Here is a 27,692-nt window from a genome sequence, read left to right on the forward strand (position 1 = left end):
AAAAAAAAGAAAAAAAACCCCAAGATATCATAATATAATTGAAAAAAATTGAACAAAAAAGTCTTTGGTAGGTAATTATTCAATAGGTTATAGAATTTTAAGGTCAATTTTTTGATGATTTTGCAATTTTACTATTTTTTTCAATTTTTTAAAAAAATCTTCAAATTTCTGCAAATTAATGTAAGTTACTTCATTTCTTTTTTAAATCTAGAAATGTTGAAATTTATACAATTTTCTGAAAATTAAGTAACTTTTTTTAAATTCCAAAATTTTTATTTTTTACAAATTTTTTACATTTATTTTTTTTTGAAAACTTTCGAAAATTTTAAATGTAGGGGTTTTTTTGTACAGTTGTGCAAGGTATCAGAATTTTATAAACGTTGAAGATTAATAAAATGAATGACATTGATATATTTATTTTTTTAGATTTTGTGTCTCCTGAGTGACTTTAATGCAGGTGAGCTGAGGAAAAATGGCTCTTTTAAAGTAAAGTTTGCAGACATCTGAGTTAGTCCATGTTACAGAAAGCACAAAAACTACAAGGCTTTCTGATGACAGGGTAAAGCGCTGAAAAGAGTCTCAGTAGAGCGATCAGTTAAACTGTGATGAGTAAAAAATCAGCTAAACTACGTTAGCAGACTCGGTTGTTTCTCAAGTAACTTCTTTAAAAAGAAACGTGGAATATCCCTTTAAGGGCTTTGAGGAAAACCAACCAATAAAATCATTTTCTCATTCCTAAATGAGTCTGAACCAGGCTGTTCTGTATCTTAACACATTCATGAACATTTTAAAATCTTTCTGTGGCGGCTTCAGAATAAAGTTGGTTTGTTCATGTGAGTTTCATCGAGCGTTACAGTTTGAGATCTGAAGTTTCAGACGCTCACACGTGTGTTTCTGAAAGTTTTCCTCACCAGTGATCTCCACTGACAGAAAAGTCGGTGCAAACCAAAAGAAGTCGTCATGAAGTTTTCCCACAGATCGAACCGTGGCGTATCTCGAGCTCAGCCTGATGGGATTTTCATTTCCTGCTCCTTCAAGTCGCTCCAAGAACAAGGTGAGCAGGAGACTGTGTGCTGCTGGGAAATAACGCTTTGTGTGTGTTTATGTGTGTGTGTGTGTCGCGCTGCAGCCATCCACCATGATCAAAAGCTGCTGTCAGGAAACTACGAAACCGGGTCTTGAAGCCGCGGGGACGCCTGACAAGCTCCTCCAGAGGAGCCGGGCTGTGCTTATTAAGACTGGAGGAGCCGCGTGCTGTATGCAGCTGCCTGCTGGGACACTTTACACACACACACACACACAGCTGCTTCTTCATCTCACACACAACTCAGAGAGATGCTCCAGAAATCAGAGGGAAAATCACCGAGCAATTACTCGACCTGCAGGATCCGTCAATTTAAGCTTAATACGCTTAATGACACGTTGAAGGTGACAGCGGGAAACTGTTTTTAACTTTCTGTTTCAAGAACACAGGAGGGAGATCTGCACACGCTCAGCGCACGTCTACAGAGCGACAGAGCCTGAAGTGTTTCACAGGAAGATGTGACAGAACATAAAAACACGCTGGGCGGTGAGGGGCGGGGAGATGAACAGCATTTCATATGAGAAAATCCATCGCACAGATGGGACTGAAGGAGCTACACATCTGCAGAAAGACCACACATTGCTGAATCCAGCCGAGGCCCCAAAAGCAAAGGTGATAAATTCTCGCAGCCAGGAAAAAATGACTGTCAGACGATCTCCTGATTCAAAGCTATATCAAAAGTAGGGTTTGCCATTGGTAAAGCATATCAACAAACTAGGATGTCTCGCACCAATATAACCAGCTATTTTATTCCAAAATTCTCACCCATCTTAGTTTTGTTCCATGAGATCAGTTCTCACATGATTGTGACGCATCTTTCACTTCTTAGCTCGCAACAACTGCAAAAAAAAACCCCTCAAAATAAAAACCTCTTTGGTGCAGTGGCGTGCACAGACTTTTTGAAGGCTGGGGCCAGGGTCTGCAAGCTGCCACTGAGTGTGTCGACTCATTTAACTGCTAACGTGCCAGCTTGACAAACAGGTAAGATATGTAGCAAAAAAATTAGCAATCAACAAGTAGGATAAGTAAAAGGATATTAGCAATATATATTCCACAATTCAAATCTTCTTTCATAATTTTTGCAAATGTTTGAAATTTCAATTTTTTTTAAGATCATGAACATTTTCAAATTGACACAATTTTGGAAAATTTTGCACATTTTTTTGGAATTCCAAAAAATAGATTTTTTTAAAAAGTTAAAATATTTTTTTAAGTTATTTACATTCAAAAGTCTTTTTGAATTTCCTTGCATTTTTTTTATTTCTTTTTTTTTAGTCTGCAATCTTCTAAAGTATATATTTTTTATTTTTGCAAATTTTTGAAATGTAATAATATCTTGTTTTTAGTTGCAACATTTTTGAAATTTTTACAAATTTTTTGATTTTTTTTAACTTTTCAAATTTTTAAATTTCATTTTTTTTATTCTGCAGTTTTTTGAATATATACTTTTTATTTCTGCAAATTTTTGAAGTGTAATTATACATTTTTTTCAATTGCAACATTTTTGAAATTATTACAATTTTTTTTATTTTCACATTTTTTAAATTTCATTTTTTTATTCTGTAATTTTTGTAATTTTTTTTTTTTTCTGCCAATTTTTGAAATGTGATAATATCTTGTTTTAATTCCAACATTTTTTTAAATTTTTTTTTACAAATTTTTGAAATTACTTTTTTATTTTTTTGTAATAAACTAAGACATGATTTGTACATTTGCATTAAGTAAAAAAAAGTATTGTGTAGATAATCATTATTAGATTTTATCTTTGTTTAGAATTTTACACTTTTTATATCCTTACTGTGAAGATAAGCTGAGGCTAAATGGCTCTTATGAAAGTAAAGGTTGCAGACCCCTAGGCTTGGTCAAAAAAAAAAAAAACAGGCACATAAAACATGTGCTTTGTCATCCAAAGAGAGTAGTTTTTCATATTTTAAATATCTAAAAAGCTAGGTATGTGTGTTTTGCCAACCAGGAGGGCACTTAAGCACGTGTTTTTCAAAATTTGACCATGAAGGGGTTGACCATCCTCCCCTGCCCTTCCCTCCCTGTGCACACCACTGCAAAACACTTTATAGTCGATTATCAAAAAGTATTAATATCATGCTGATTATGGCTATGATAATGAGGGGGTCCTTGGAAAAACGTCTCAGCTGAAAAGCGTCCATGGTCTAAAAGAACCCTTGGTATAAAGAACAGACTGTGTCCTCTGCGCTCACAGACCAGCTCCTCGTCTGTCTTTGTGAGAGTCTCTGAAACGACGAGCAGCTTGTCGACACGTTGTTGTGTTTCACACTGAATGTACACAGGCTCTTAGAGCTGCAGCTTGTCCTCGCCGCTCACACAACTGTTTCCAAACACCAAACTCCACCGTCCTTGAGTTTTTGTCTTCAGAGAGAGCTCTTCAACTTTTTCAAACTGTACATATTTTTCCAAACACGCTCGCTGACGTTAGCTATGAAAAGAGAAAATACACTCTGCAGTTTCTGAGCCCAGCTTTAGATATACGCGGCTGACCTTCAGGAAAACACAGGAGAAAAAATAAAATTTGATCATTCACTACGACCGGCTCCCTGCTGAGAGAGCTTTCTGCAGCCGACGATAAAATCATTCATCAATAAAAGAAAAAAACCTTTTGTTCACTTCTGGCTCGCTTAAGGAGAGCACAGACAAAAACCAAACAGTGAGGGTAAATTTGAGTTACTCGTGACAAAGAAAGGAGAACAAGTGAGAAGACCTGAGTGCTGAACGGATGGATAAAAGATTCAAACAAAAGGAGGACGAGCTTAGATTAGATTAAATAAACCGCAGGAAGAAGACAGGAATCAGCCCTGAAAGATATAAGTGCCACAGTTTTTAGCTTGTCTCAATTCATTCTGGATCCATCTCTGGAGCAGAGCACAGCTCACCCCAAAGCAGCTGGACTCAGATCACAGGAAAACCACACGTTCCCACAGGAAGGATGTGCTGTGTCATACAAAATTATGAACTTTCCTACCTCCAGGTTTGACCTTTCCTCATCCATAACATCAGATTTTTATCTGGAGCTGACCTCCTGAATACTTCAGACCATGTGCCACTGTTGTAGTTTTGATGAACAGGATGAGATTTACGATCAGCAGCCAGAACGTGGAGCTTTATTTTGAAATGACCAGATACTCTAACTGTCAACCCTGCTGCCAGTTTTTTACCGTTATTTAACAGCAGAGTCATTTTTGTTGTGATTGTGTTTTGTAACCGTGAGTGAGGAGGAAATAAAGTGGATATGAGACTCTGCCGAACATTGAGATGTTACAATGGAGGAGGCCCACACTGTCTGTGCTCCACATGGCACAGACCAGCTGGATGTCCACAACATGGCCAGATCAGCTCTCTATGCACCACATGGCATGAACTGGCTGCCTGTGTTCCACTTGGCACAGACCGGCTGTTAGTGCACCACATGGCAAATGCCGACTGTCTTTGCTCCAAGTGGCATGGACCAGCTGTTTGTACTCCAAATGGCGAGGACAAGCTGTCTGTGCTCCGCTTGGCACAGACTAGCTGTTAGTGCACAACGTGGCACGGACCAGCTGTAAGTGCACCATGTGGCATAGACCGGCTGTCTGTGCTCCACATGGTTTGGACCAGCCCTCTGTGGACCATATAGCACAGGCCAGCTGCCTGTGCTTCATCTGATACAGATCGGCTGTTAGTGTACCGCATGGAATGGACCAGCTCTCTGTGCTCCACATGGCATGGACTGACAGTCTGTGCTCCACATGGCATAGACTGACTGTCTGTGCACCATACGGCACAGACTGACTGTCCGTACTCCTCATGGCACAGGTAGGCTATCTGTGCTCCATATGGCATGAACTGACTGTCTGTGCTCCACATTGCACAGGAAGGCTGTCTGTGCTCCACATGGTAAGGACCAGCCCTCTTTGGACCATATAGCACAGGCCAGCTGCCTGTGGTCCATTTGACACAGATCGGCTGTTAGCGTACCACATGGCATGGACCAGCTGTCTGTGCTCCACATGGCACAGTATTATCCTGTTAAAATAACTCCCAGTTCATGTTCTGTAAAATAACAGGACAACACTGATCATTTCCACTCCCAGTAATTTACAATGACATGTTTAACAATAAACTTTTCTAGACAGGAAACAGCTGTTGTAATCACAGGAAAACTTTTCTATAAATGGTAGAGTTGTTTCGAAATCTTCATAAAACAAACTGCTGATGGTTACTGTCCAAAGATATCAGACACATAGAGAAAGGGAGAAACTCCCTGAGGCGGGACTCGACAAGCTGCTGTCTGCATGATGAGAGGAAAGCTGCAGGTGCAGAAATTTCAACAATGCAAGAAATAAAAAGATAAATCCAGGTGAGTCCTGAAACTGAAGCTTCCTTTAAACCTGAAGATGCAAAGAAGATTCTCAACAACAAGAGGAGCAATGTCTATACAGTGATTTAACCACTGAGAGGACGAAGGTGTCAGATTGGTCGGGTATATTTCACTTTTTTTCATGAGTCACATTTGTAAAGCATGCAGGATGAATTTTCTTCACACAGGAAACACATCTTAGACATAAAAGGATGAGATCAGTAAAAAGGATCCTGACTTAGCTTAAAGGAAACGTATACGTCTGTATTAAGGTGATCCACTGCATGCCCCCTGCTCCACAGTCAGCCAGAAACCAGGCCTGAGCTGCACAGCTTGAAATGCAGCGAGAAAAACTCGACTTTGAAGACGCCTCACCACACAGAGTCGGGCTAACGCTGCTGCGGCGCGTCACGTCTGCAGGGTGGGAAAGCAAAAGAGGAAAATTGAATTTCAGAGCTCAGTGGCAGGCAGGCAGAAGTCTGTGATGAAATCCTCTGTGGGATTTCTCCAAAACAAGGTAAAAGCTGGCTCTGAATGTCAAACGCTCATCAGATCCAATCACTGCCGGGCTCCGGTTTGTGTCAGAGGAGAGGAGCGTCTCTCCGCTAATTAGAGGAATAATCCCTGATCTGAGTCAGCGCCGTGAAGGCAGCAGCCAGCATGTGTCGGATTCTGACTCGGCTGCTCTTCACGCTTCGCCGGGTCGCTGATAGAAACCCAGGATTAATAAACTCCATCTGATTGTCCTTCTGGCTCCAAATTAATGACACACTTAGTGATTAGTGAAGTGTTAACGGGCTAATGTGCTTATCGTCCATTATGTGCATTAATGACACAGCTCAGCGTTTCTTTAGATCAGGAGTCTGCAACCTTTACTTTCAAAGACGATAATATTCCTCAGCTCACCTGGATTAAAGTCACTCAGGAGACACAAAATCTACTTTATCTTCACAATAAAGACAAAAAAAGGGGAAATAAATTCTATGTATGGTTAAAATCTGGAGAATAATAATAAACATGAGAAGTGATTTGAGTTTTTGCAATTGTAAATGTGATGTCTTAGTAAATTATTTAAATAATAATAAAAACAATAATTAAAAAAATAAAATAAATTTTAAAAATTCAAAAACTGCAAATAATTTAAGATTTTATTTTATTTTAATTTTATTTCAAAAATTTGAAAATTATTTTATTTTAAACAATTGCAAAAGTTAAAAAAAAGAATTTTCAAAATAATTTAAATATTTTTACAATAATATTTAAATTTCAAAAGTTTTATAAAGTCTTAAAAGAATTGAAAATGGAAAAATCTGAAAAATAAATCTCAAACTTTTTGAAATTTTAAAAATTGCAAATTTTTGGGAAATTTTGAATTAAAATCAAAATAAAATAAATAAATAAATTTTAAAAATGCAAAAATTGCAAAGAATTTTAGATTTTATTTTATTTTAATTGTATTTCAAAAATTTGAAAACAAATTTATTTTAAACAATTCCAAAATAAAAAAAGGATTTTCAATTTTTTAAAAATATTTTTACAATAATATTTAAATTTCAAAAGTTTGAAAAAGTCTTAAAAAAAAGAAAATTGAATTAATCTGTAAAAAAAACCCTCAAACTTTTTGAAGTTTTAAAAATTGCACACTTTGGGGAAATTTTAAAAATTAGTCTTCGTCTTTTTGATTAGTCTTTTTGTAGATGTAGTTATCTTCCCAGGGCTGTAAAACTTGAGGTTAGCCACAGGTGCATGGAAAGTTGGTGGGCTGTTGATGTTGTAGGAGGTGAAGTAGAGCGGTGGCAGGCTTTATTGACAGATGGGATGAAGATTTAGTTCAACTAAATGTTAACACAGGATTTTATTTAGTGTCAGTGTCTTTAATCATCAATACCCTCTGGAAGAAAAATAACTATTCTTTATTTCAATGATATTTTTTAAAGCTACAAGGAGCCACTGCAGAGGAGTCAAAGGGCCACATGAGGCTCCAGAGCCGCAGGTTGAAGACCCTTGGTTTGGACAAATAGTCTTTCTTTGGATCACAGCTAGATATAAAACAGGGATTTGAGATCTGCACATTCAGCGTTGGGTTTCTTCCCTCTGATCGATGGTCCTGCTCTTCCAGAAAAATAAAAACTCTTTTCACTTTCTGACCAAGATCCCATTAGCTCCAACCACCAGCTCAGCCCACATCCTGTTTGAACCGTCTCTCAGACTGGAGGAACATCATTTGTTTCTAAATGTGGATAATGTTGGTTTATACCTCTGCGTAGACTCCATGTCATGGTGGCTTTATGATTTCCTGTTTGCTGCCCCCTGTAGTATTTTTTACATGACTCGCAGCTCAAAAATTTCTCTCCCAGCTGTTTTAGAAAACTCTGAATTAACACTGACTGACACATTTGGTTTTAGCTGCTGTCTCTTTAAGCTCCTCACGACACAAACCCCCGTCCCTCTGATTGGCCAGCCTTCTAGAGGTCTGTTGGGCTCTGAGCTATGAGCAGTCCTTGGTGTTATGGCACACATTTAAGCTCCCAAAGGGCACTTTAGAGCTCTTTCTTCAACTGTTCATCAAAAGTTAAACAGTGGCTGAGTGACAACAGTCTCCAACTGCATGCTGACAAAACGGAAACACTTATTGTTGCCCCAGACGGTGCAATTCCCAGCGTTGAACAGCACATAGGCGATTTGAGCCTTTCAGCCAAAACTAAGCTGAGGAATCTAGGGGTCATTTTTGATGAGGCCATGTCACAGAGCACCACTCAAGGCAGTTGGTTAAAAACTGCTTTTTTCAGCTGCGTAATGTTGCTAAGCTCGGGTCCATGGTGTCTAAACAGGAGCTTGAGATGATCATTCATGCCTTCGTGTCTTCGCCTTCGCAGCTGCAAGGCTCTGGACGAGCACCAGCAGGAGAGCCCACATCACACCAGTACTCAAGTCTCTCCACTGGCTTCCAGTTGCCTACCGTTTTCAATTTAAAACCTTATTGCTAACTTTCCGAGCCCTACATGGACAGCCCCATGTACATTGTGGATTTAATTAAGCCCTATAGCTCAGCCCGAAGCCTGAGGTCGTCTGGGCAAAACTTGTTGATGGTTCCTCGAACCTGCTTTAAAACTCGGGGTGACCGATCCTTCAAAGCTGTTGCTCCTCGACTTAGTAATGAACTTCCCCAGGACCTGTGCTCCCTGGACTCAGTGGACACCTTCAAAAAGCTCTTGAAGACACATTTATTTAGGCGAGCATTCGCGTCCTAACATGCCCAGTGGTGGCACTGATTGAGCACTGTGATTTTAGATATGTTGTTTTATGGTTAGTTTTACTATGTTTTTCCACTGTGAAGCACTTTGTGACTTGTGTCTGTGAAAAGTGCTATACAAATAAAGTTTACTTACTTTAGCTAACAAGTTGGCTCCCAACCTGCTTTCCCAGTGGACCTCTTGACTTCAAAAGAGCACAATGGTGTAGGTCTTGACTTCAGAAGGGCATGTTAGCTAAGTCTTGACTTCAACAAGTCACACTAGCATATGCCTTGACTTCAAAAGGGCAATGTATTGACTTTTTTAGGGCACTAAAGCAAAGTTTTAAATTCAGAAGGCCACATTAGCATATGTCTTAGCTTCAAAAGGGCACCTTGGCAAAGTCTTGCCTTCAAAAGGGCACGTTTGCGTATGTCCTGACTTTAAAAGGGCATGTTTGCATACATTTCAACTTCAAAAGGGCACTTTAGCAAAGTCTTGACGTAAACAGGGCACCTAAGCATACATCTTGACAAAAAGGGGGACTTTAGCGCAAGTCTTGACTTCAAAAGGGCACGTTAGCGTACATCATGACTTTTAAAGGGCAACTTAGCGTACTTTTTGACTTCAAACGGGCATCTTAGCCTAAGTCTTGATTTCTAAAGGGCACTTTAGTGCATATCATGACTTCAAAAGAGTATGTTAGTGTATGTCTTGACTTTAAAAGGGCATGTTTGTGTATGACTTGACTTTAAAAGGGCACGTTAGCACACGTTTTGACTTCAAAAAGGGCACTTTAGCATATTTTTGAGCACCTAAAATTCACTTTAGCCCACAGTTTGGTCCCCAAAGGATACTTTTGCTGATGTCTTGACTTCAGACGGGCACTTTAGCTTAAGTTTTAGCCTCCAAAGAGCACTTTAGTCTATGTTTTTGTTTTCAAGAAGGCACTTCAGTGCACATCTGGACTTGAGAGAGGCACTTTAGCGTATGTGTTTTTGCCTTCATCAGGGCACTTCAGTGCACGTTTTGGCTTTAAAAGGCCCTGCAGGGCATATTTTTCAACAATTGAGCCTTGAGGGGGGGGACCATCCCCCGTGCCCCTCCTCTGTGAGCACCACTGTGGGAAAACCATCCTCAGCTTGGCTTCACTTCCACCTGACTTCCTGATGCAGCAGCTCTTTGCAGACTTGCTGTTTTTTGTCAACTCCTGCACGACACTGATAGCTCCTGTTAGCTTGTACCTGAATAAAAACATCTCTCCTGCTTAAATTTGTGATATTTAACGCCTCGTCCCTGATAAATTCTCCCCATTATAACGGTGTGATAGCTAAGTGTTGCCAGATTGAATAAGTGAACACAAAATAAGCAGATTTCTTTTTGGGAGCAGCTTAGAGCTGTCAGGCGCTAACCGAAATAGCGGCTTTTTCTGCCTGTTAAGCAGCTTAGCGCTCTGACATCTCTGTTAGAGGATAAAAGTTGCTGCTTTTCAATCCAGACGTGTTTCCTCCACGTTTATATCTTCCTGAGCACAAAGAGGAGCTCTTACAACTCCTCACCGGGTGTTTGAGCGCTGGAGTGTGTCTGTTTTTTTTGTTGTTGTTGCACAGGAGGCTGAAAGCACACTGGCTCTCAAACGTCTATATGTTGGAGCCAAAAAAAGAGGCTGAGTTTTCGATCGGCTTTTATTGACTCGACTATTCTTGGCTGCTTCTGTGCCTGCAGCAGACGACGCTGCAGAAACCAAACAGTCGATCAGACCTCATGGCGAGCTGAGTTTCAGGACAGGACGTAAAAAAACAGCAGCAGCATCAGAAGTCTGTGGTTTGAGATTTACAGCAGGTGTTAAAAGTTAGTGAGAGGCGGCTGAGAGGGAGCTTTTGCTTTTTTTTAAATTTTCTTTTATTTATTTATTTATTTTAACAAAAGATAGCTTGGTTTACATACTACAACAATATGAGTAACACTCACGGTTCAAAATCTGTAGCCGTAGCCAAGGGGATGACAGCCAACCCTTTATGTAAATAAATGCAACTCTGTTATTTTTTGTGTACTCTATCCATTTTTGACGGACTTCTTCAAATTAATCCAGTTTTAATCTGAGCAAGAACATCAGTTTTTCCATGGCAAAGACCAGAAGTCTGTAGCCTTTACTTTCATAGGAGCCATTTTTCCTCAGTTCACCTGGATTAAAGTCATTCAGGAGACACAAAATCTACTTTATCTTCACATTAAAAACCAAAAAGTGGATGAGATTCTAAACATAGTAGAAATCTACGAGAAATGTTTTGAATTCATGCAGTTGTAAATGTCATGTCTTTACAAATTGAAAATAATAACAAATTAAAAATTTCAAAAATTTGCAAAAAGTGAAAAAAAAAATGAAATCGAAAAAAATAGCAAAAATTACAAATAATTTTAGAATTTATTTTATTTTATTTTTATTTCAAAAATTTGAAAACAATTGTATTTCAAAAAACTGCAAAATAAAAAATAAAAATAAAAAAACAATACAGAAAAAAGTGTATGAAATTCTATGTTAAGTAAAATATAGTGAATTATTATCTTAATAAGAAGTTTTTGTGTTTGTAAAATTGTACATGATGGCTTAGTTATTTTTTATTTTTAATTAATTTGCAAATGTTAAAAAAAAAACCCAAAAAGAAAAACTTGTCATAAATTTTCAATAAATTTTCAAACTCTATGGAATCCTGATATGCTGCACAACTGTTTTACAAAAACTGAAAATTTGCAAAAGTTTTTAAAAACATTACAGACAATTCAAAAAAATAAGAAATTTAAAAAAAAATTGATTTTAAGAAAATTTTACAAATTTAAAATTTTTCTCAATTGAGAAATAATAATAAATAATTTGCAAAAATGTGCCCAAAATTCCCATTTTTTTTATTTTACAAAAAAAAAATTAAACTGCAAAATCTTAGATTTTTTTTTTTTCTAAATTTGATAAAATGTCAAAAAAAACTTGTGAAACTCAAATGAAATAAGTAAAAAAAATAACAATTCTTTATTTCAATAATATTTTTTTAAAGCTACAAGGAGCCACTGAAAAAGAGTCAAAGGGCCGCATGAGGCCCCAGAGCCACAGGTTGAAGACCCTTGCCTTAAACATATATTTCTTTACAAAACCCTAAATTGTCATTTTTCCAGTAGTAAACAGTTCAAATGAAAGAGGAAACATACTTTTCATCATCCTGTATTTTATACTTGTGTTGTGTCGGTGCAGTGAAACACCTCAGGATGTTTCTCCAACCATCTCTCCATGAAGGGGGATCAGGTTGTTTATTTGTATTTAATTATATTTGCTTATTTATTTCTAACGAGGTTTAAAATCCTCTTAATAAGAGCAGATATTTCTTTGCAGATTCATACATCCTTAAAGCACCTCTCAGGTTTCAGTACTCATCTATTCTGATCGCTTTAAGACCAAGTTAAAAACACTCAGAGTCTGTGCTGTAGGAATGTGTAAGGACAAAGCCGACTGGAGGACGTGATAGAAACCTGACTGGGCTGATAAATGTTTCACGTTTCCTTCATTCTTCTGTCTTTGTGCACTCTCTCTGCACAAGTTGTTAAAATGTCCTTGAGCACAAACCCAAATAACAACTCTGAGGACTCTGAGCCGCTGAGCTGCACTTCAGAGGAGAGCGAAAAAGAGGATGATGAAAGACGAAAAAGCGTCCAGAGCGGCTGTCTCTGTGGACTCCAGCATCCACAGAGAGAAGAGCGAAACGGAGTGAAGCAGGAGGACGGGACGGGCTGTTAAAACGCATCATTTAATGGACGGAGGGTGTTTAAAGGTAGCGGCTTCAGAGCGGCGCTGTTTGACGAGCGCTGACCTCAGGTTTGGGTTTACAGTAGGCTGAGAGCGTCCGCAGGGAGCAGGCCGGTCAGCCGTGTCTCGCTCTGCGCGGCAGCCGCAGGTTTTTGGCATCGACAAGAGAAATCAAGAGGATTATGTTCTCCTCCTGCCAACACTCGCTTTTGATCAGCAGCCAGGTGGAGTCAGACATTAATCCAGCATCTCTATCTCCTCTCAGGTCCCGTTCTCCTCGCGGCCGCCGCTCCTCTCCTCTCTCCTCTCCTCACCAGGTTGTTATCAGGCGCAGGGATAATTAAGCCTTGTGGGACGGCTGCAGGCTTTCCTCTTCCAAGTTGTCAAACGTTAGAGGGAGGCAGATCAAACGGCTTTGAAACACAAGAGAAAATGAAAAAGGCTAATCTACCCCAGACAACAGACGTATTGTTGAAGCCGTGTTTCTCTGACTCTCAGCGAGCGCTGCCAGATGAAAGTTCACTCCGAGCCGCGGCAGAGTTTGAAATCAGGGACTTTTAGGCAAATTCACAACCAAAAGGAAGAAATGAAGAGGTTTGATGCTGAAATGAATGAAAAGGTGAGTGAATTCATGAATGACAGGCTGGTTAATCCATCACTGAGCTGCATGCAGCGAAATCGCCCACCTCGGCTGTTTCTCTGCTCGTGAATTAAAGAGATTTGTCAATAAAAACAACGATCTCAGGGTTTATTTACTCTAAAACACACCACTGCTGTCTTTAAAAGCATGGCTGTGAAATGACAAGGGGGTGATAAAAAGTGGCGCAGAGGATTTCATTACTCTCCCACTCAGACACAGGTTTTTGCAGGTTAACCAGTTCATACCAGGTCTTACTTTTTCAGATGTTTACAGCGAAGAAACTTTTTAATCAAACGTTCAGAACGAGTTACGAATCTATCCACAACTGAAGCATTCTTAATAAAAAAATTAAAAAAGAAAAATAAAAAAAGAGAAAAGGGAGAAAAGGTGAAAATAATAAAACATTGTTACTAGTTATTGCAGTCGTCTGTGTTTGACATGGCACAGACCATGAACCAGATAACTCTTACAGTTTGTTGGTAGATTTTAAAAAAAAGGAAAAAAAAAACCCAGAGCTGTCTGTGTTTTTCTTCAGTCAACTTTAAAATACCACTACTTGGACAGTATTTATATTTGAAGCACAGAAAGTTTGGGTGTGTCATGTGGAGCACACAGAGCAAGTCTGTGCCAAATACGGCAAAGTCAGCCATCAGAGCAAAGACAACCGTCAGAGCAAAGACAGCCAGTCTGTGCCATGTAGAGCACACACAGCCAGTCCCTGCCATATGGAGCACAGGCAGCTGGTTTGTGCCATGTGGAGCACACACAACAGTCTATGCCATGTGGAGCACATACAGCCAGTTTGTGCCATGTGGAGCACACACAAACAGTCTGTGCCAAATGGAGCACAGATTTCCGTCAAAGCACAGACCGCTAATTTGTGCCATGTGGAGCACACACAACTAGTCTGTGCCAAATGGAGCACAGATTGCCGTTAAAGCAAAGACTGACGGTCTGTGCCATGTGGAGCACATACAGCCAGTTCGTGCCATGTGGAGCACACACAACCAGTCTGTGCCAAATGGAGCACAGATTGCCTTTAAAGCATAGACTGACGATATGTGCCATGTGGAGCACATACAGCCCTCGAAGCACAGACAGCCTGTCCATGCCATGTAGAGCACAGACAGCTGCCAGGGCACAGACAGAAGGTCCGTCGTGCCATATAGAGCACAGACAGACAGTCTGTGCCATGTGGAGCACAGACAGCTGATTTGTGCCTTGTGGAGCATCTCACTTACAGTTACGAAACACCATCTCAACAAAAACTACTTTGCTCTATTGTTATTTTACCCTTATTTCACACTCATGCTACGCTGTCGCCACCGTAAACCTACAACGTGTGTGGGGTAAAGTGGATTCAAACACGTATCCTTGGGGAAAAAATGCCTTGCCATCTGTGAGGAAGATGAAGCTTTGGCGAAGTTGATTCCAAGCAGACCTCAAAGTCCACCTGGATTTTGGGAGGGAACCTGGAATACTCTAGGAAACCCGATAGACGATGTTTTCAGCAGGTCATAACAGAAAAATGGTCTACGAAGTGATAAACTTTCCCCATATGAAGCGGCTACATCACTTTGAGGATTAACCCTTTATCCCCCAAGCATCACTCAGGCTACCTGGACTTTTTTGTCATCTTGTCCTTAAAAGAGTCAAAGTTCATGCCTGGAAAATCTTATCGTCTCTTCTTTCAGGAACCATTTGATTTTTTTTCTCTTGCCCAACTAGTAGAAGAGTTACGGTAATGACAAAGGCTTGCATCAATTTTTGCCTGTGATTGGAGCGTGGTTGCTTGTGGATTCCTGTGCAGTACCGTAATACCCCAGATGTCACTGCAAAGCTTTTCTTTGTTTGCATTTCCTCTCCGGCCCAAACGCTTGAAGAGTTACGGTAAATTAAAGAGCACTTCTAAAGAGTCTCCTCAACAGCTGATCGATCCCACCAAACTGGAGAGGATAAATTGAGCAGAATTTCAGTGAGTGTTTGGTTTTCCACACACAGACTCCTCCTCGCTCTGCTGCAGGAGGTCTGACCACACCGAGGCGAGGAAAACATGGAGGTCGGCTCAGGACCTCGGGTGATGGAGAGGATGTGATGACCTCTGCTCCATCAGGAGAGAAAAGGTTTGACTCAGTCAACTCAGCCAGGCTCTTTCTCTGCTTCCCGCCTCAGGGGAGGTCAAAGGTCACGATCAAACCCTGCAGCCGTATCGCTACAGGGCATATCAGCTCTGCAGGAGCCTGCCAACACGCCAACCCCAGCACCGCACCATCATCTCAGATCTATCAGGATCCATCCGGGCTCCAACTTTTCCTTCTGCGGCGGTGAAACCAGCAGAGCTGTTCATCAAGTGTGAGTCTGATTTGTTCTGCTCGGAAACGCAGCGTGCGGCGTGAACGCGCGGCGTCCTGAGCCAGGAGCAGCTGTTTACATGAATCTTTAATGCTGGCGTACGGTGAGGTCTCTCGCAGCGGATCACTGAATCAAACCATGGGAAACTTTCAAATTGTTCAAGCTGCTGTCACGGCGGAGAGGAAAAACGGGCTCTTCTGAATAATAGATGATACCAACTCCAAAAACAAGTGATTCTACAAGAAGTGCTGAGTTCACTCTGATTTTACTCACTTCTTAAACTTTCTGCAGGAGAGGGGAATCAAATATTAACGCTGTTTTTAACCCTCGTTCAACAAACACTGACGACAGTCCAGGTCCTGCAGGGCCTGAGAATTCACTCCTCTTTGAAGCCAGTCATAAACTTACTCCCTCTGAGAAGAAAACGTGAAGAATAAAACCTGACAAGTTACCGTAGAAGAATACTCAGAGTCTCTGATATCTTCTGTGCACAGGCAAAAACTAAAGCTAAAGGGAGCCAAGAATTGTGATCAGCCTTAAATCTGATTGGTCCAGAGGGGTTCCAACTCCGGAACATTCCATTCGTCCGTTGGAGTAGAACATTCCGGAACACCCTTACAGTCAGAATTCTGAACAGGGAGCATCTCAAACACAGACTGTAAAACACAAGCAGCAACCTCCAGTCAAACAATATGAGACCATGAATAAGAGCTGAAATCTGCAGTTCCTCAAGCGTCCACTTGAGGCTGGCTCCAGAAGTACCAGAAACCACATACACACCAAGCCAAAAAAAAGTAGTTTCAACTGCAGAAATAAACAAATTTAAAGCCTGGTACAGAAAAACATCTTCCATTTGAGTTACGAAAATCTCTTTCTGCACACGTTGACCGAAGGGTGGATTTTTTTCCTAAAAATCATGAGTTTGCCCAACCAGAGGCACAGCTCAGATACATTTTTACTTTTTTTTTTTTTTTTTACATTTCAGATAATTTCAAAATTTTTGCCATTTTTTCAATTACATATTTCTTTGACTTCTAAAAACTTGGAAAATTCTAAGATAAAAAAATGTTTCTTAAATTAAATGATTTTTAAATGTTGCACTTTTTTATCTTACAAAATGTTTGATATTATTTCAAAATATATTTGTTATTTTTAACTTTCATATTCATTTTTTTAAATCAATCAATAATTTGGCCCATTTTAACTTTTTTAAAGCTTTGCAATTTTTCTAAAATATACTTTTTTTCATTTTTTGCAAATTGTTTTAATTACATATTTCTTTGATTTCTAAAAAATGTGAAATTCTTAGATAAAACATGTATGTTTCTTAAATTAAATGATTTTTAAATGCTGCACTTTTTTATCTTACAAAATTTTTGAAATTATTTCATAATGTTTTATATTTTATTTTTGTAACCTTTTTCACGTTTATTTTTTTTTAATCAATTAATAATTTGGCAAATTTTAACTTTTTTTAAAGTTTTGAAATTTGTTTGAAATATTTCTTTTATATATTTTGCAAATTGTTTTTATTACATTTTTCTTTGACTTCTGAAAATTTTGAAAATTCTAAGATACAAGATGTGTTTCTTTAATTAAATGAATGCTGCACTTTTTTATCTTCCAAAACTTTTGAAGTTATTTCAAAATATGTATTTTTTTTTTTGTTTTGTAACTTTTTTCACATTTAATTTTTTTTAAATCAAACTAAAAAATTGGCAAATTTTAACTTTTTTTTAAAGCTTTGCAAATTTTCCAAAATATCTTTCTTTTATTTCTGATATTTTAAAATTTTGAAATTTATGCAAATTTATTCAAAATAAAAAGACATAACATGTACAATTTCATTCATTTCAAACAATTAAGATATTTATTAATCAGATTTTCACACTGTTAAGAATTTTTATACACTAAAGTAGCTTTTGTGGCTCCATATTGACTCTTATCTCGGTGAGCTAAAGGTTGTAGACCCCTGATTTCACATTATCTGAGGACGAGAGGTCTCTGGGAACAGATTTCAGGGATTCTGGTGCAGCCAAGACTTCCTTTAATGAGCTGTGTTTGTGTCTGTAATGTCCTCTCCATCATTCCTTCGTTCTTTGGTTATGAAAAGTTTCTTGAAAGAAGATCAGACGTTCTTCCTTTGGTGTTGGAGTCTTGGAGTTTTCATGGTGCATGGATTTTGGGAAGGATTAAAAAAAGTGAGAAATGTCACATTTGAATAAAGATGACACGGACTGTGAAGTGGCGTTTGCGGCATCAGTTAAAACGTGCGATCACAGCTAATCCGACAACAATGTGTGAAAACGCCGCAGAGCTGCAGGAATAATGAAACAGTTTGATGAAGTCAGAGAGAAGGAACTCTGAGGATGTTTCTTTCCTACCTGCCTCCTGATGATGAAGATGAAGATGATGATGGTGGTGGCGGTGAGTTCAGGGTGTGTGTGCTGCTCCTGCTGCTGGCTCCGAGGACTGGCATGGATCCTCAGTCATCAAACGAGAACAACCTGAAAAAGAAGAGCAATATACGATGACACATTTTGTTTATACGTGAGAAAAAAAGAGCGATGCATTTCCTCCCACGCGCTCTCCGATGACTGTCTGGACATTTGAGACGTGCTCAGTCAGACTCCAGCGTCACACACTCACAAACAAAGCGCCCTCAGTGAAAACGCTCTTTTTACAGGAAAACACATCTGTGCTGTGTGGAGACAGGAAAAAGACGAGCTCATTATCCTCAAACTCAAACTGCTGCTCAGCAGGAACACTCTCCTCATGGAGTTAACCCTTTAACGCTCAACGTGTGCTCAGTCAGGAAACACCTTTAACGCTCAACGTGTGCTCAGCAGGAACACTCTCCTTATGGAGTTAACCCTTTAACGCTCAACATGTGCTCAGTCAGGAAACACTCTCCTCATGGAGTTAACCCTTTAACGTGTGCTCAGCAGGAAACACTCTCCTCATGGAGTTAACCCTTTAACGCTCAACATGTGCTCAGTCAGGAAACACTCTCCTCATGGAGTTAACCCTTTAACGCTCAACATGTGCTCAGTCAGGAAACACTCTCCTCATGGAGTTAACCCTTTAACGTGTGCTCAGCAGGAAACACTCTCCTCATGGAGTTAACCCTTTAATGTTCAACGTGCGCTCAGGCTCAGGTTTTAGGTTGCTCAGGGTTAGCAGTGCATAATCCTCCACACAGTCATTCAGTCAGGCTTTATGAGTTTTTCTCTTTTTTTTTCAACACCCTCCTCTTTTTCAAAAAAAAAGAGAAAAAATCAAAATGCCATTAGTTTGCAAATTTTATAAAATGTTTCAAAATGTAAACATTTCAAAAATTTGCAAAACCTTTTATAAAACTGAAAAAAATTGAATTATTTCAGCACTTAAATTTTTTAAATATTGCATAAATAATAAAAAAATAAAGTGGAATTTGAATTATTTGCTATAAATTAAAAAAAAAATGAAAAAAAAAAAATTTGGAAAAAAGAAAAACTAAACTTCATGAAATCTACAAAAAACATTAAAAATTTTACAAAATTTTAAAAAGCGTGGACATTTATGGAAATTCCAAAATTCTGCAGAAATTTTCAGACAAAAATGAAATAAAAAAAAAAGAAAAAACATTTGTCAAAATTTCTTAAATTCTGCAAAAAATAAATATATTTACAAAAAATTAAATTTATTTCAAAAACTAAAGCTTAATTTTCAAAATATTGAAAATATTTATGAAATTTGCAAAATTTTCCAATAAATAGAATTTGAATTATTTGCTAAAACTGCAGAAATAAAAAAAAAAATTAAATCTGAAAAATACTTTTTAATTGGTGAAATCTACAAAAAAATGTAAAAAAAAAAAAATGAAATAGTGTGGAAATATAAATTGAAATTCCCAAAATTTGCAAAAATTTTCTAAATCTATAGAAAAAAAATGAAAAGAAATATAGATAAATTTACAAAAGAATAGTAACAATTTCAAAACTTTTCGCTAAATTTTTTAGTATAAAGTATTGCATATTTTTAAAAAATACTTAATTTTACAATTAATCGTAATCAAATCATCCCGAAAAAATTGCAGAAATTTTTAAAAAATTGAAATTTGCAAAAATTTGCAAAAATGTGAATTAATAAACAAAATTTGCAAAATTTGAAAAAGTGTGGAAAAAAAGTTAAATTCCAAAAGTTGCCAGAAATTTCTCCAAAATTCCTAAAATTCTTAATTTTTGAAAACTTTGAAGCTTTATTGTAACAGGTGATGCATATGTTATTCTGCCTCTGGCTCCACCCCCCCAAACTCTCAACGCTCAAAATGAGGCTAAAAGTTAGCCAGTGTTGAGCCTTTTTTAAACAAACCTCAAACAGCAGTTAGGAGACTTAAACACGGGAAAATAAACAGTCTGTTTTTCCTCTTTTGCTAAGATGACAGGTTTGCAAACCAGCTGATTAAATTTGTTCTAAATGAGTCTCTGAACAAAATCACATCAGCGGAGTTTAAGTAGTCATTCTGAGTCATTACCAACACTTTTTACCTTCCATCTGGCAAATCTTTCATACACCTCCAAGACGACGTCTCCACCAACAGCTAAACAGACGAAAGCAGTCAGAGCGACCCCTGGAGGTCAGGCTTCAGTTAAAAAGTGAATAAAAACAGACACAAATCAAATGTTTCTAACTTTCTGTCCTCCTCTCTGCCGTCTTTTGTCAGGTTAGGGTGTGAGAAATATGGACGGTGGGTGGACTGCCTACTTTAAACAAGCAAGCCGCCATCTGCTCACAGCTCAATGTTTTAGTTTTTCTCTTTCACTCTGAGATTTAGCTTCACGAGCACCGTGAGCACCGTGAGCACCGTGAGCAGAGTGAACACAGAGAAACATGCTCAGCACATTAAACCTGAGCCCAGATCTGAAAAACAGAGGCTACGTCTGAGCTTATCCACAGGCTGCGTGTTTCTGACGCCACCAGAGCAACTCATGATCTTCACCTCTGTTTTTGGATCTTCAGGGAAAACTCACAATCAGACTCACTTCCCAGAGAGAAACTAAGACACAGTGTCAGAAAATGTGGAGACGTTAACCCTGGTTAGTGCAGTCTCAGTTTCAGTTACTGTGAAGAGGAGACTTTGACCAAAGTCTGGACTCTTTGCTCCATCATCAGGATTTCTGTTCACCGTACGTGGAGGAGGCTGAGGACAGGATGGTTCCTCAGAGAGGAACATCAGATGGAAACATGGAGGAGGAAGCAGGATGGTCTAGGGATGGTTTACTGGATCCAGAGTCTGGGACTTGTATGGAGTACAGAGCTCCATGTTCAGTGTTCTGCAGCGCCCCCAATGCAGTATGAGCCTGGTTGGTCAGGGTTTCATCCTACAGCAAGATACTGAACCCAAAGACCAAGAAGAAAGAAGTAGAGGGTCGGAAACATGGAGGGCTCTGCCAGCACAGTCTATGACCCCGTTTACACAACATTTCAGCCCAAAATGCAAAACTGTTTACACGCTTAGGGACTGAAAACGCTGTAGTAAGCATGCCAGACCTAGAGGTGGCGCTATAACTGTCTTGTCCAGAAGCAGCTTTTGGTAGATCTCCAGGGAAATCGAAATAGGTATTTTTTCTGACATGTTTTTCTGACAAAACATGTCAGAAAAAATACACGAGAGCGTCAGCTGACAATCATTGTTAAAAGTGACGTAAAGCCTTGTTTTTAACCTCGTATAACTGATGAAAACGAAACTTTTCAGAAAAAAGAGGACTTGGATACAAGACAGCCAAATGATATCTTCAAATCACCACAACAATCAGACGTGAGAAACATTTCTACCAGGTGTATTAATTTGTTAAAGTTTGACCACAGCCCATCTGGAATGACTGGGGAGATGGATTTTTTTAACCTATACTGCAGCCAGCCACCAGGGGGAGCAGTTTTTGTGGAGACCTCACTTCAAGCCGAGCAAGATGACGTCCATATTTTTTTTTTTTTAATTTTTTTTACAGTCTATGGCATTGAAGATTTTGCTATTTTTTTTAAAATTTGTGACTATCCTTTTTTTTTTTCCAAACTTAGAAAAAAAGTCAAATTTATTTAAAGGTTTTCCAAAACTATTTGAATCTGCATTTTTTTTATTTTTGAAAATCAAGCAAAGTTTTGAAATTGTATTCTTTCTTTCATACTTTTTTTGCAAATTTTTGAAATTTCTTTTTTTTTACACTTTGCAATTTTTTGAAATTTCAAACATTTTTTTTTTAGATTTTCCAACTTATTGAAAATTTATTAAGTTTGCACATTTAGGAAAATCTATGAAGTTAAGAATTTTTTAGTTTTTTTTTTTTAATATTTGTAAATTTACCAAAAATAAAAAACTAAGACATCACATGGACAAGTTTAAAACACAAAAAACTTCTAGTTAATATAATTATTCGCTAGAATTTTACACTTTTTTGTCTTATTTGTGAAGATAGAGTGGATTTTGTGGTTTCTGTTGTATTTTCGTTGTGCAGTTGTATGAGCATGGCGTCAACATTTCTACTAAAAACGGTGTTAAAGGGAGAACGGTGGCTTTTCAAAAGTTTGTGTTTTAGGTCGGCTAAAATGCAGTTTCTTTGTAAAAGAGGCCAAAACTCAACAACACTTTGGTGTTTTATCCTAAACCTGTTGTGGTGTGAACGTCCCCTCAGTCTGCAGACTCAGACCCTGAGGAGCTGGTTTTGAAGGAACAAACCTGCTTTTTATCACAACCATAAAAAGTTTCTGAGCGTCTGGAGGAAACTCTGGTTCCTCCAGGTGAGACCAGGCCTTCACGCCGTCCCTGCACGCTCTGAAATCCTCCATCACGGTTTCTGAAACCAAACAAAGCAGCGGTGATTTGTTGGTCCACCTGCCTCGACACAAGCTGTTAAACTTGTTTACCGGCCGCGCTGCTTCACCCTGACATTGTTTTCCCTGTTTATTGATCCTCACGGAGCGAGCGATTTCACCAGCTGAGGAGCTGAAACTTTAACATGACGCCACGAAAAGAAAATCCTCCCTAAGAAAAAACCATGTCATGAGTTTTCCTCTTCCCACACGGAGCGGGAAGGAGGTCAGAGCAGGTGAAAGATGCTCCTCCATCGATCCCTGGAAGCAGAGCGGACTGCGAGGAGGAGGAGGAGAGGAGAAAAGGATGAAGATCAATAAAAAGAGGATGAGATGCTCTCGTGTTTGAAGAGGGGAAACATCCTTGGAGTCGTCCTTTACGGAGGAAAGAGTGACAGTAAATCCAGCCCCTGATACATTTAATTTCTAATTTTAAGAGCTCCATTACTCCTCCTCCTGCACCTCCGCCTGTTTCGCTCCTGACGGGGTCACCGGGAGCGCCAGCATCAATAACAGCCGCCACATCCCGCCGACAGTGTCCTCCTGGGAATAACGTATGAAGCCATTAGGTGGCGTTACAGGTCAGAGCCCGCGCAAACACCGGGCAGACGAGGAGCTGACGGGAGCAGCGGTAAATCACCCTGATCCAGGCGGAGAGGACGGAGGATCTGTGACCAGCTCCAGTCCTGATGATGGAGCTTGATCGGAGCGCGATCACCTGCAGAGACACCAACCCCGGACCACAGACTCCAGAGAGGAGGGTCTAATCTGAGTCAGATTATCTCCTCTGGTGCAGATTGGGATGATCACGCTGATGCTCTTACCCTCCTGGTCCCTGAAGCACAGATTTGTCTTCCTCTCATCCTCTTCCAGCCTCACTGAGCCCGCCTGTCGATACGGAGCCGCTAAACGCTGCTCAGACTGTCAGCGAGGAGCTCCGCACGCCGTCCACACGAGAGCAGAGATGAGGAGCCAATTAGAGGAGGAGGAGGAGGAGGAGGTGGAGGAGGAGGAGGAACATCCACCTAAAGTCTGCAGAAGTTGTTTTCTCCTTCTCCTCGGAGCTGGAACAATGAGAGGAGCACTCAGTGAGGGATGCAGAGCGGCTTACCTGCTCGCGGCGTGGACGCACAGACGGACGTGACGCTCAGCTCCATCACTTCATGACTCAGGCGGAGCCGAGAGACGCGGCTCTCAGGGAAAGTGGAGGAAACACTCGCTACAAAGGCAGAAGGCAGGCAGGGCGCTCTGAGCTCTGCAGCGCTGCTATCCTCCTCCTCCTCCTCCTCCTCCTCTGTCTCTCTGCTTTGATCCCCCGCTCCTCCCTCCTCCTCCCTCCCTCCTCTCTCCAGTGGTGCCCTCTCTCTCTCCGTCTCTGCCACCCCCTCACTCTCCAACACACCGTGTCACACACAGTGTGTCTGCCCCCCCCCCCCGCTCTCCACGTCGCTGCACGATCCAGAAAATCTCCACGCCAACATTTAGGGAGCGGGAAACTCGTTTAAGGCGGGATTAAAGAAGAAACAACTTTCAAACATACTCCGTTTCTGTGCATAAGTTACAGTTACACACACTACAAACAACATTTCTCCACATTTAACATTTGTGAAAAATTCGTCAGATATTTTTCACAAATGTTGAACATTTTGTCTAAATGTTAAATGAAATAAATTAATGTTATGAATAAATGTCCTGATTCTAAATATTTGGCTGCGTTTCTACAAATTTAGTTTTTATTCCAAATCTTAAGAAAAGATTCCCGAATACTTTTTTCTCAATATTTAGTCGATACTTCTTAATTTATTTCTAGATCTTGGGCTAAGATTTTTAGATCTTTAGCAACAATTTCTAGATCCTATATTTCCAAATTCCTGAGCAAAAATTTCTTAATCTTGAGCTTAGCTCTCTAAAAATTTGCTTTGCTTTCTAAATATTGAGCTAAGATTTTTTAGATCTTTAGCGAAGGGTTCTAAGTCTAGGGCTAAGATCTCTACATTTTGAGCTATTATTTCTAAATATTTAGCAAAGATTTCTAGATCATTAGCCAGGAGTTCTAGATCTTAAAAAACAACAACCTCAATCCTCAGCTAAGATTTCTGGATCTTTAGCAAAGATTACCAGATCGTAAGCAATTGGGCTAAATCTAGAACAAATATCTCTATATCTTGAGCAAAGAACTTTTTGATATTTAGCAAAAAAAAATTCTAGATCTTGCGCAAAGATTTTGAAACATTAAGCAAAGATTTCATATTTAGCTACTATTTTTTAATCTTGATCCAAGATTTCTAGATCTTAAACGAGGAGTTCTATATATTTAGCGATTACTTCTAGATCTTTAGAAAAGATACCTTAATCCTTAGCTAAGAACTCTGAATACTATGCAAAATTTACCAAATCTTGAGCTGAGATTTCTTAATATTTAGAGAGAAGTTCTAGGCTTTTAGCAAAGATTAGTAGATCATGGGCAATGGGTCTTAGTCTATAGCTAAGATCTCTAAATTTTGAGCTAAGGTTTCTAGATATTTACCAATTTTTTGTAAATCTTGAGTTAAGATTTGTAGATCTTTGGCAAAGATTTCTTCACCTTGAGCAGAGATTTCTAGATCTTAAGGAAAGATACTTTGATTGAGGCAAAGATTTCTGAATCCTGCACAGATTACTAAATCTTGACCTTAGATTTCTAGATCTAAAGCAAGAGTTCTTCTAATGAAGTGAAGATTTCTTAATATTTTGCAGAGTTTCTAAATCTTGAGCCAAGATTTCGAAATATTCGCTAAATTTTCTAAATCTTGAGCTAGGATTTCTAGATCTAAAGCAGGATTTCTACTGGTGAAGTCAAGATTTCTTAATATTTTCTACGCTTTCTAAATATTGAGCTAAGATTTCTTGAGGTTTCTAAGGTTACTCGATCTTCAGCAAGGAGTTTAGAGTCTAGAGCTAAGATTTCTAAATCTTTAGCAAATATTTCTAGATCTTGAGCAGAGATTTCTAAACATGTAGCAAAGATTTCTTGATATTTAGCAAGGATTTCAAATCTAATGCAAAAAATTCTCAATTTTTGCCAATATTTCTAAATATGAAGTCAAGATTTTTAAATCTTGAGGTATGATTACTAAATCTTAAGCTTATACGCAAATTTAACCTCCCGCCCACCAGAAGCACCAAAATAAAAGGTCAATGAAGCGATCCAGACAAGTGGGATCTTGAGAGTGTTCAGCTCTTCTTCAATGGATCTTCAACAGCGCCATCACAGTCCGTTTCTTTTGGCTGATTTAACCCACTGTGTTTGACTTTCTTAAAATCAGATTTAGAAACCTCAGAAAAATATTCGTTCTTAGATTAAGATTTAGAATCAGGGCATTTATTTTTAAGATTTAACATTCAGATTTAACATTAACACTTACATATAATATTTGACAGACATATTGCACAAATATTTCTCTAAATCTGTGTTAAAGTGATGTTTTAGAGCTAAATGTAAAGAAATGTTATCTGTAGTGTGTGTAACTTTACAATCATCTCGTCTCTTGCAGCTTTTTCTCTGAGCTTCGTTTTCTCCTGAAGCTTTTCCTGCTCAGAAAAAAAAACCTAAACAACATAAAGGAGAAAGAATCCAAACCTTAATTTCCCCAACATCTGATCTTAAAAAGCTCAGTGACTCACTCAAACCTCCTCTCCGTCCCCTCTCTGCTCCTTCAGGCCCTGCGAGGACCTCCTGAGTGATCCTAAAATAGTCTCAGTGTTTTCTGTTTGCCTCGGCGTAATCCGGGATTAAAAACACTTTTTCAGCTGGAGGGTTGATGGTTTTTTCCTTTGGAAGTTTCTGTGTAAAATTCCTTCCTGTTTTTTTATCTTTTAGCATCTGAAAATATACTTTAGCATCAAGCTAGTGCTGTGTTTTTGATATGGCTTTGATATCCATGGATCAAACCATACTTATCCTTTTTCCTGAAACCTTGTGTCCTTAATGTGAGCTCTTTGATTTTATCTGACAAACAGAGAGCGGAAAAGAGGAGATTTTCCCTCGAGCAGCGCCACCTGCTGGTCTGGTTCATCTGTGCTTGGAAATCTGATGTAAACGTTTTTCTCACTATCTTAAATTCCCTCAGTAACAGATTGATTGGTCGTCCTCTCTGTGATAAAAACCTGCAGACCTCACATGTTCCCGGACGCTTTGTGCGAGCGAGCCTCGACCTCAGCCGGCGTCCTGGATGTTTCCGATACTGAGAAAAACACGACATCAGAGACGCTCAATGAGTCTGATCCCCTCGCACGGACTCAGGGTCGTGAACACTCAGTCCCTTCGTTACAGCGTGTTCCCGTCTGTGCATGACGACCTGTGCGAGGACTGGCCTTGGTGATGCGTTTAGGGACACTACGGACAAACTGAGTCACATGCAGCCGTGTGTGACGACTTCATTTTGTGTTTTTGTGTCACTAAAAGAAGAGGTGATGCAACGCCACGGCAACCGTGTCCCTGACCCCACGGTTTTGTTGCTGAAATCAAATTTGATTTTTTTCTGTGTTGTCTTTGCAAACCATCAAAATCTGTTTGAATTTTTCACAGCATCCCGACACAAATTTAAGACACAGCACCTGCTTATTTTCTGCCACATGATTTCTGATGAAAGACGCAGAAATCCCAATAAAAGGCAGGACTGAGTCCAAACAGCAGGACACGGAGCTGCCCTCAATAACAGGATCCATGAATTTTGAGCGGATGTAGCCTTTAATGATCAGTTCAAACTGGGTCTGCATGGAAACAGGGCCAGGAGTCAAGTCGCCAATTTGCAATTATAATAATCCTCCAAGCCCCTTAAAATGTAGATTACATATATTTCCATGCTGCTGTGTCCTGGTGTGATTTTCGCCCTAATTCGCCATGAAAACAGATTAATGGCAGCGCTGCAGATGTGCTCGTGTCGGAGGCGTGGAGGCGCTCTCGCTGTTGTCGTGTTTGGCCCTCTGAAATGTGCTGCATCTGTTTAAAATGTAAGCGTGCTAAATCATTGAGATCACAACATGTTGGAGCACAAATCAACACGGAGGCGCCGCGGAGGAAAGCTGCTGTACGCAGCAGACTGATGCAAGAGCAGACGCTGCAACACGGACAGGAAATGAAAGATGGACGCTGCAACATCTGTCCACGTCCGACTGAGAGCTGCAGAGTCTGACAGATGAAGGAGAGCGGTTCAGTTTCTGTGTCCTTTACTCAGATAAATATCTGTATTTCTGTGTGTTCACAGACATTATCTGTTCATGTCCTTCACACTGAGGCACTTTGGGAAAATTATTCTTCTTTGGGAAAAATCCTGAAGATTAAAGTGGATTAAACTCAATCATGCCATGAAATCCTTTGTTTCAAGTATTCT

General features: G+C 39.3%; 1 protein-coding gene across 5 annotated transcripts in view; it reads right to left on the reverse strand.

The window, feature by feature from the left end:
- LOC141796576 (alpha-1,3-mannosyl-glycoprotein 4-beta-N-acetylglucosaminyltransferase C-like) overlaps positions 1 to 27,692 on the reverse strand; it is a 78,579-nt gene that overhangs the window by 34,365 nt on the left and 16,522 nt on the right. For 2 of the 5 annotated variants that reach the window (XM_074677781.1, XM_074677782.1), the window contains one exon: positions 17,856 to 17,978. In XM_074677781.1, coding sequence (XP_074533882.1) covers positions 17,856 to 17,950 — 95 coding nt within the window. In that variant the 5' untranslated portion in view covers positions 17,951 to 17,978. Of the gene's footprint in view, positions 1 to 17,855; positions 17,979 to 23,144; positions 23,358 to 23,431; positions 23,607 to 27,692 lie in introns of those variants that run through there. The other 3 variants (XM_074677779.1, XM_074677780.1, XM_074677783.1) reach the window with 3 other exon arrangements.

The sequence above is a fragment of the Halichoeres trimaculatus genome, unplaced genomic scaffold (assembly GCF_033239565.1).
Source record: "Halichoeres trimaculatus isolate MK-OKI-2021-1 unplaced genomic scaffold, fHalTri1.1 fHalTri1_scaffold_10, whole genome shotgun sequence".
In the NCBI taxonomy this organism is placed as follows: domain Eukaryota; kingdom Metazoa; phylum Chordata; class Actinopteri; order Labriformes; family Labridae; genus Halichoeres; species Halichoeres trimaculatus.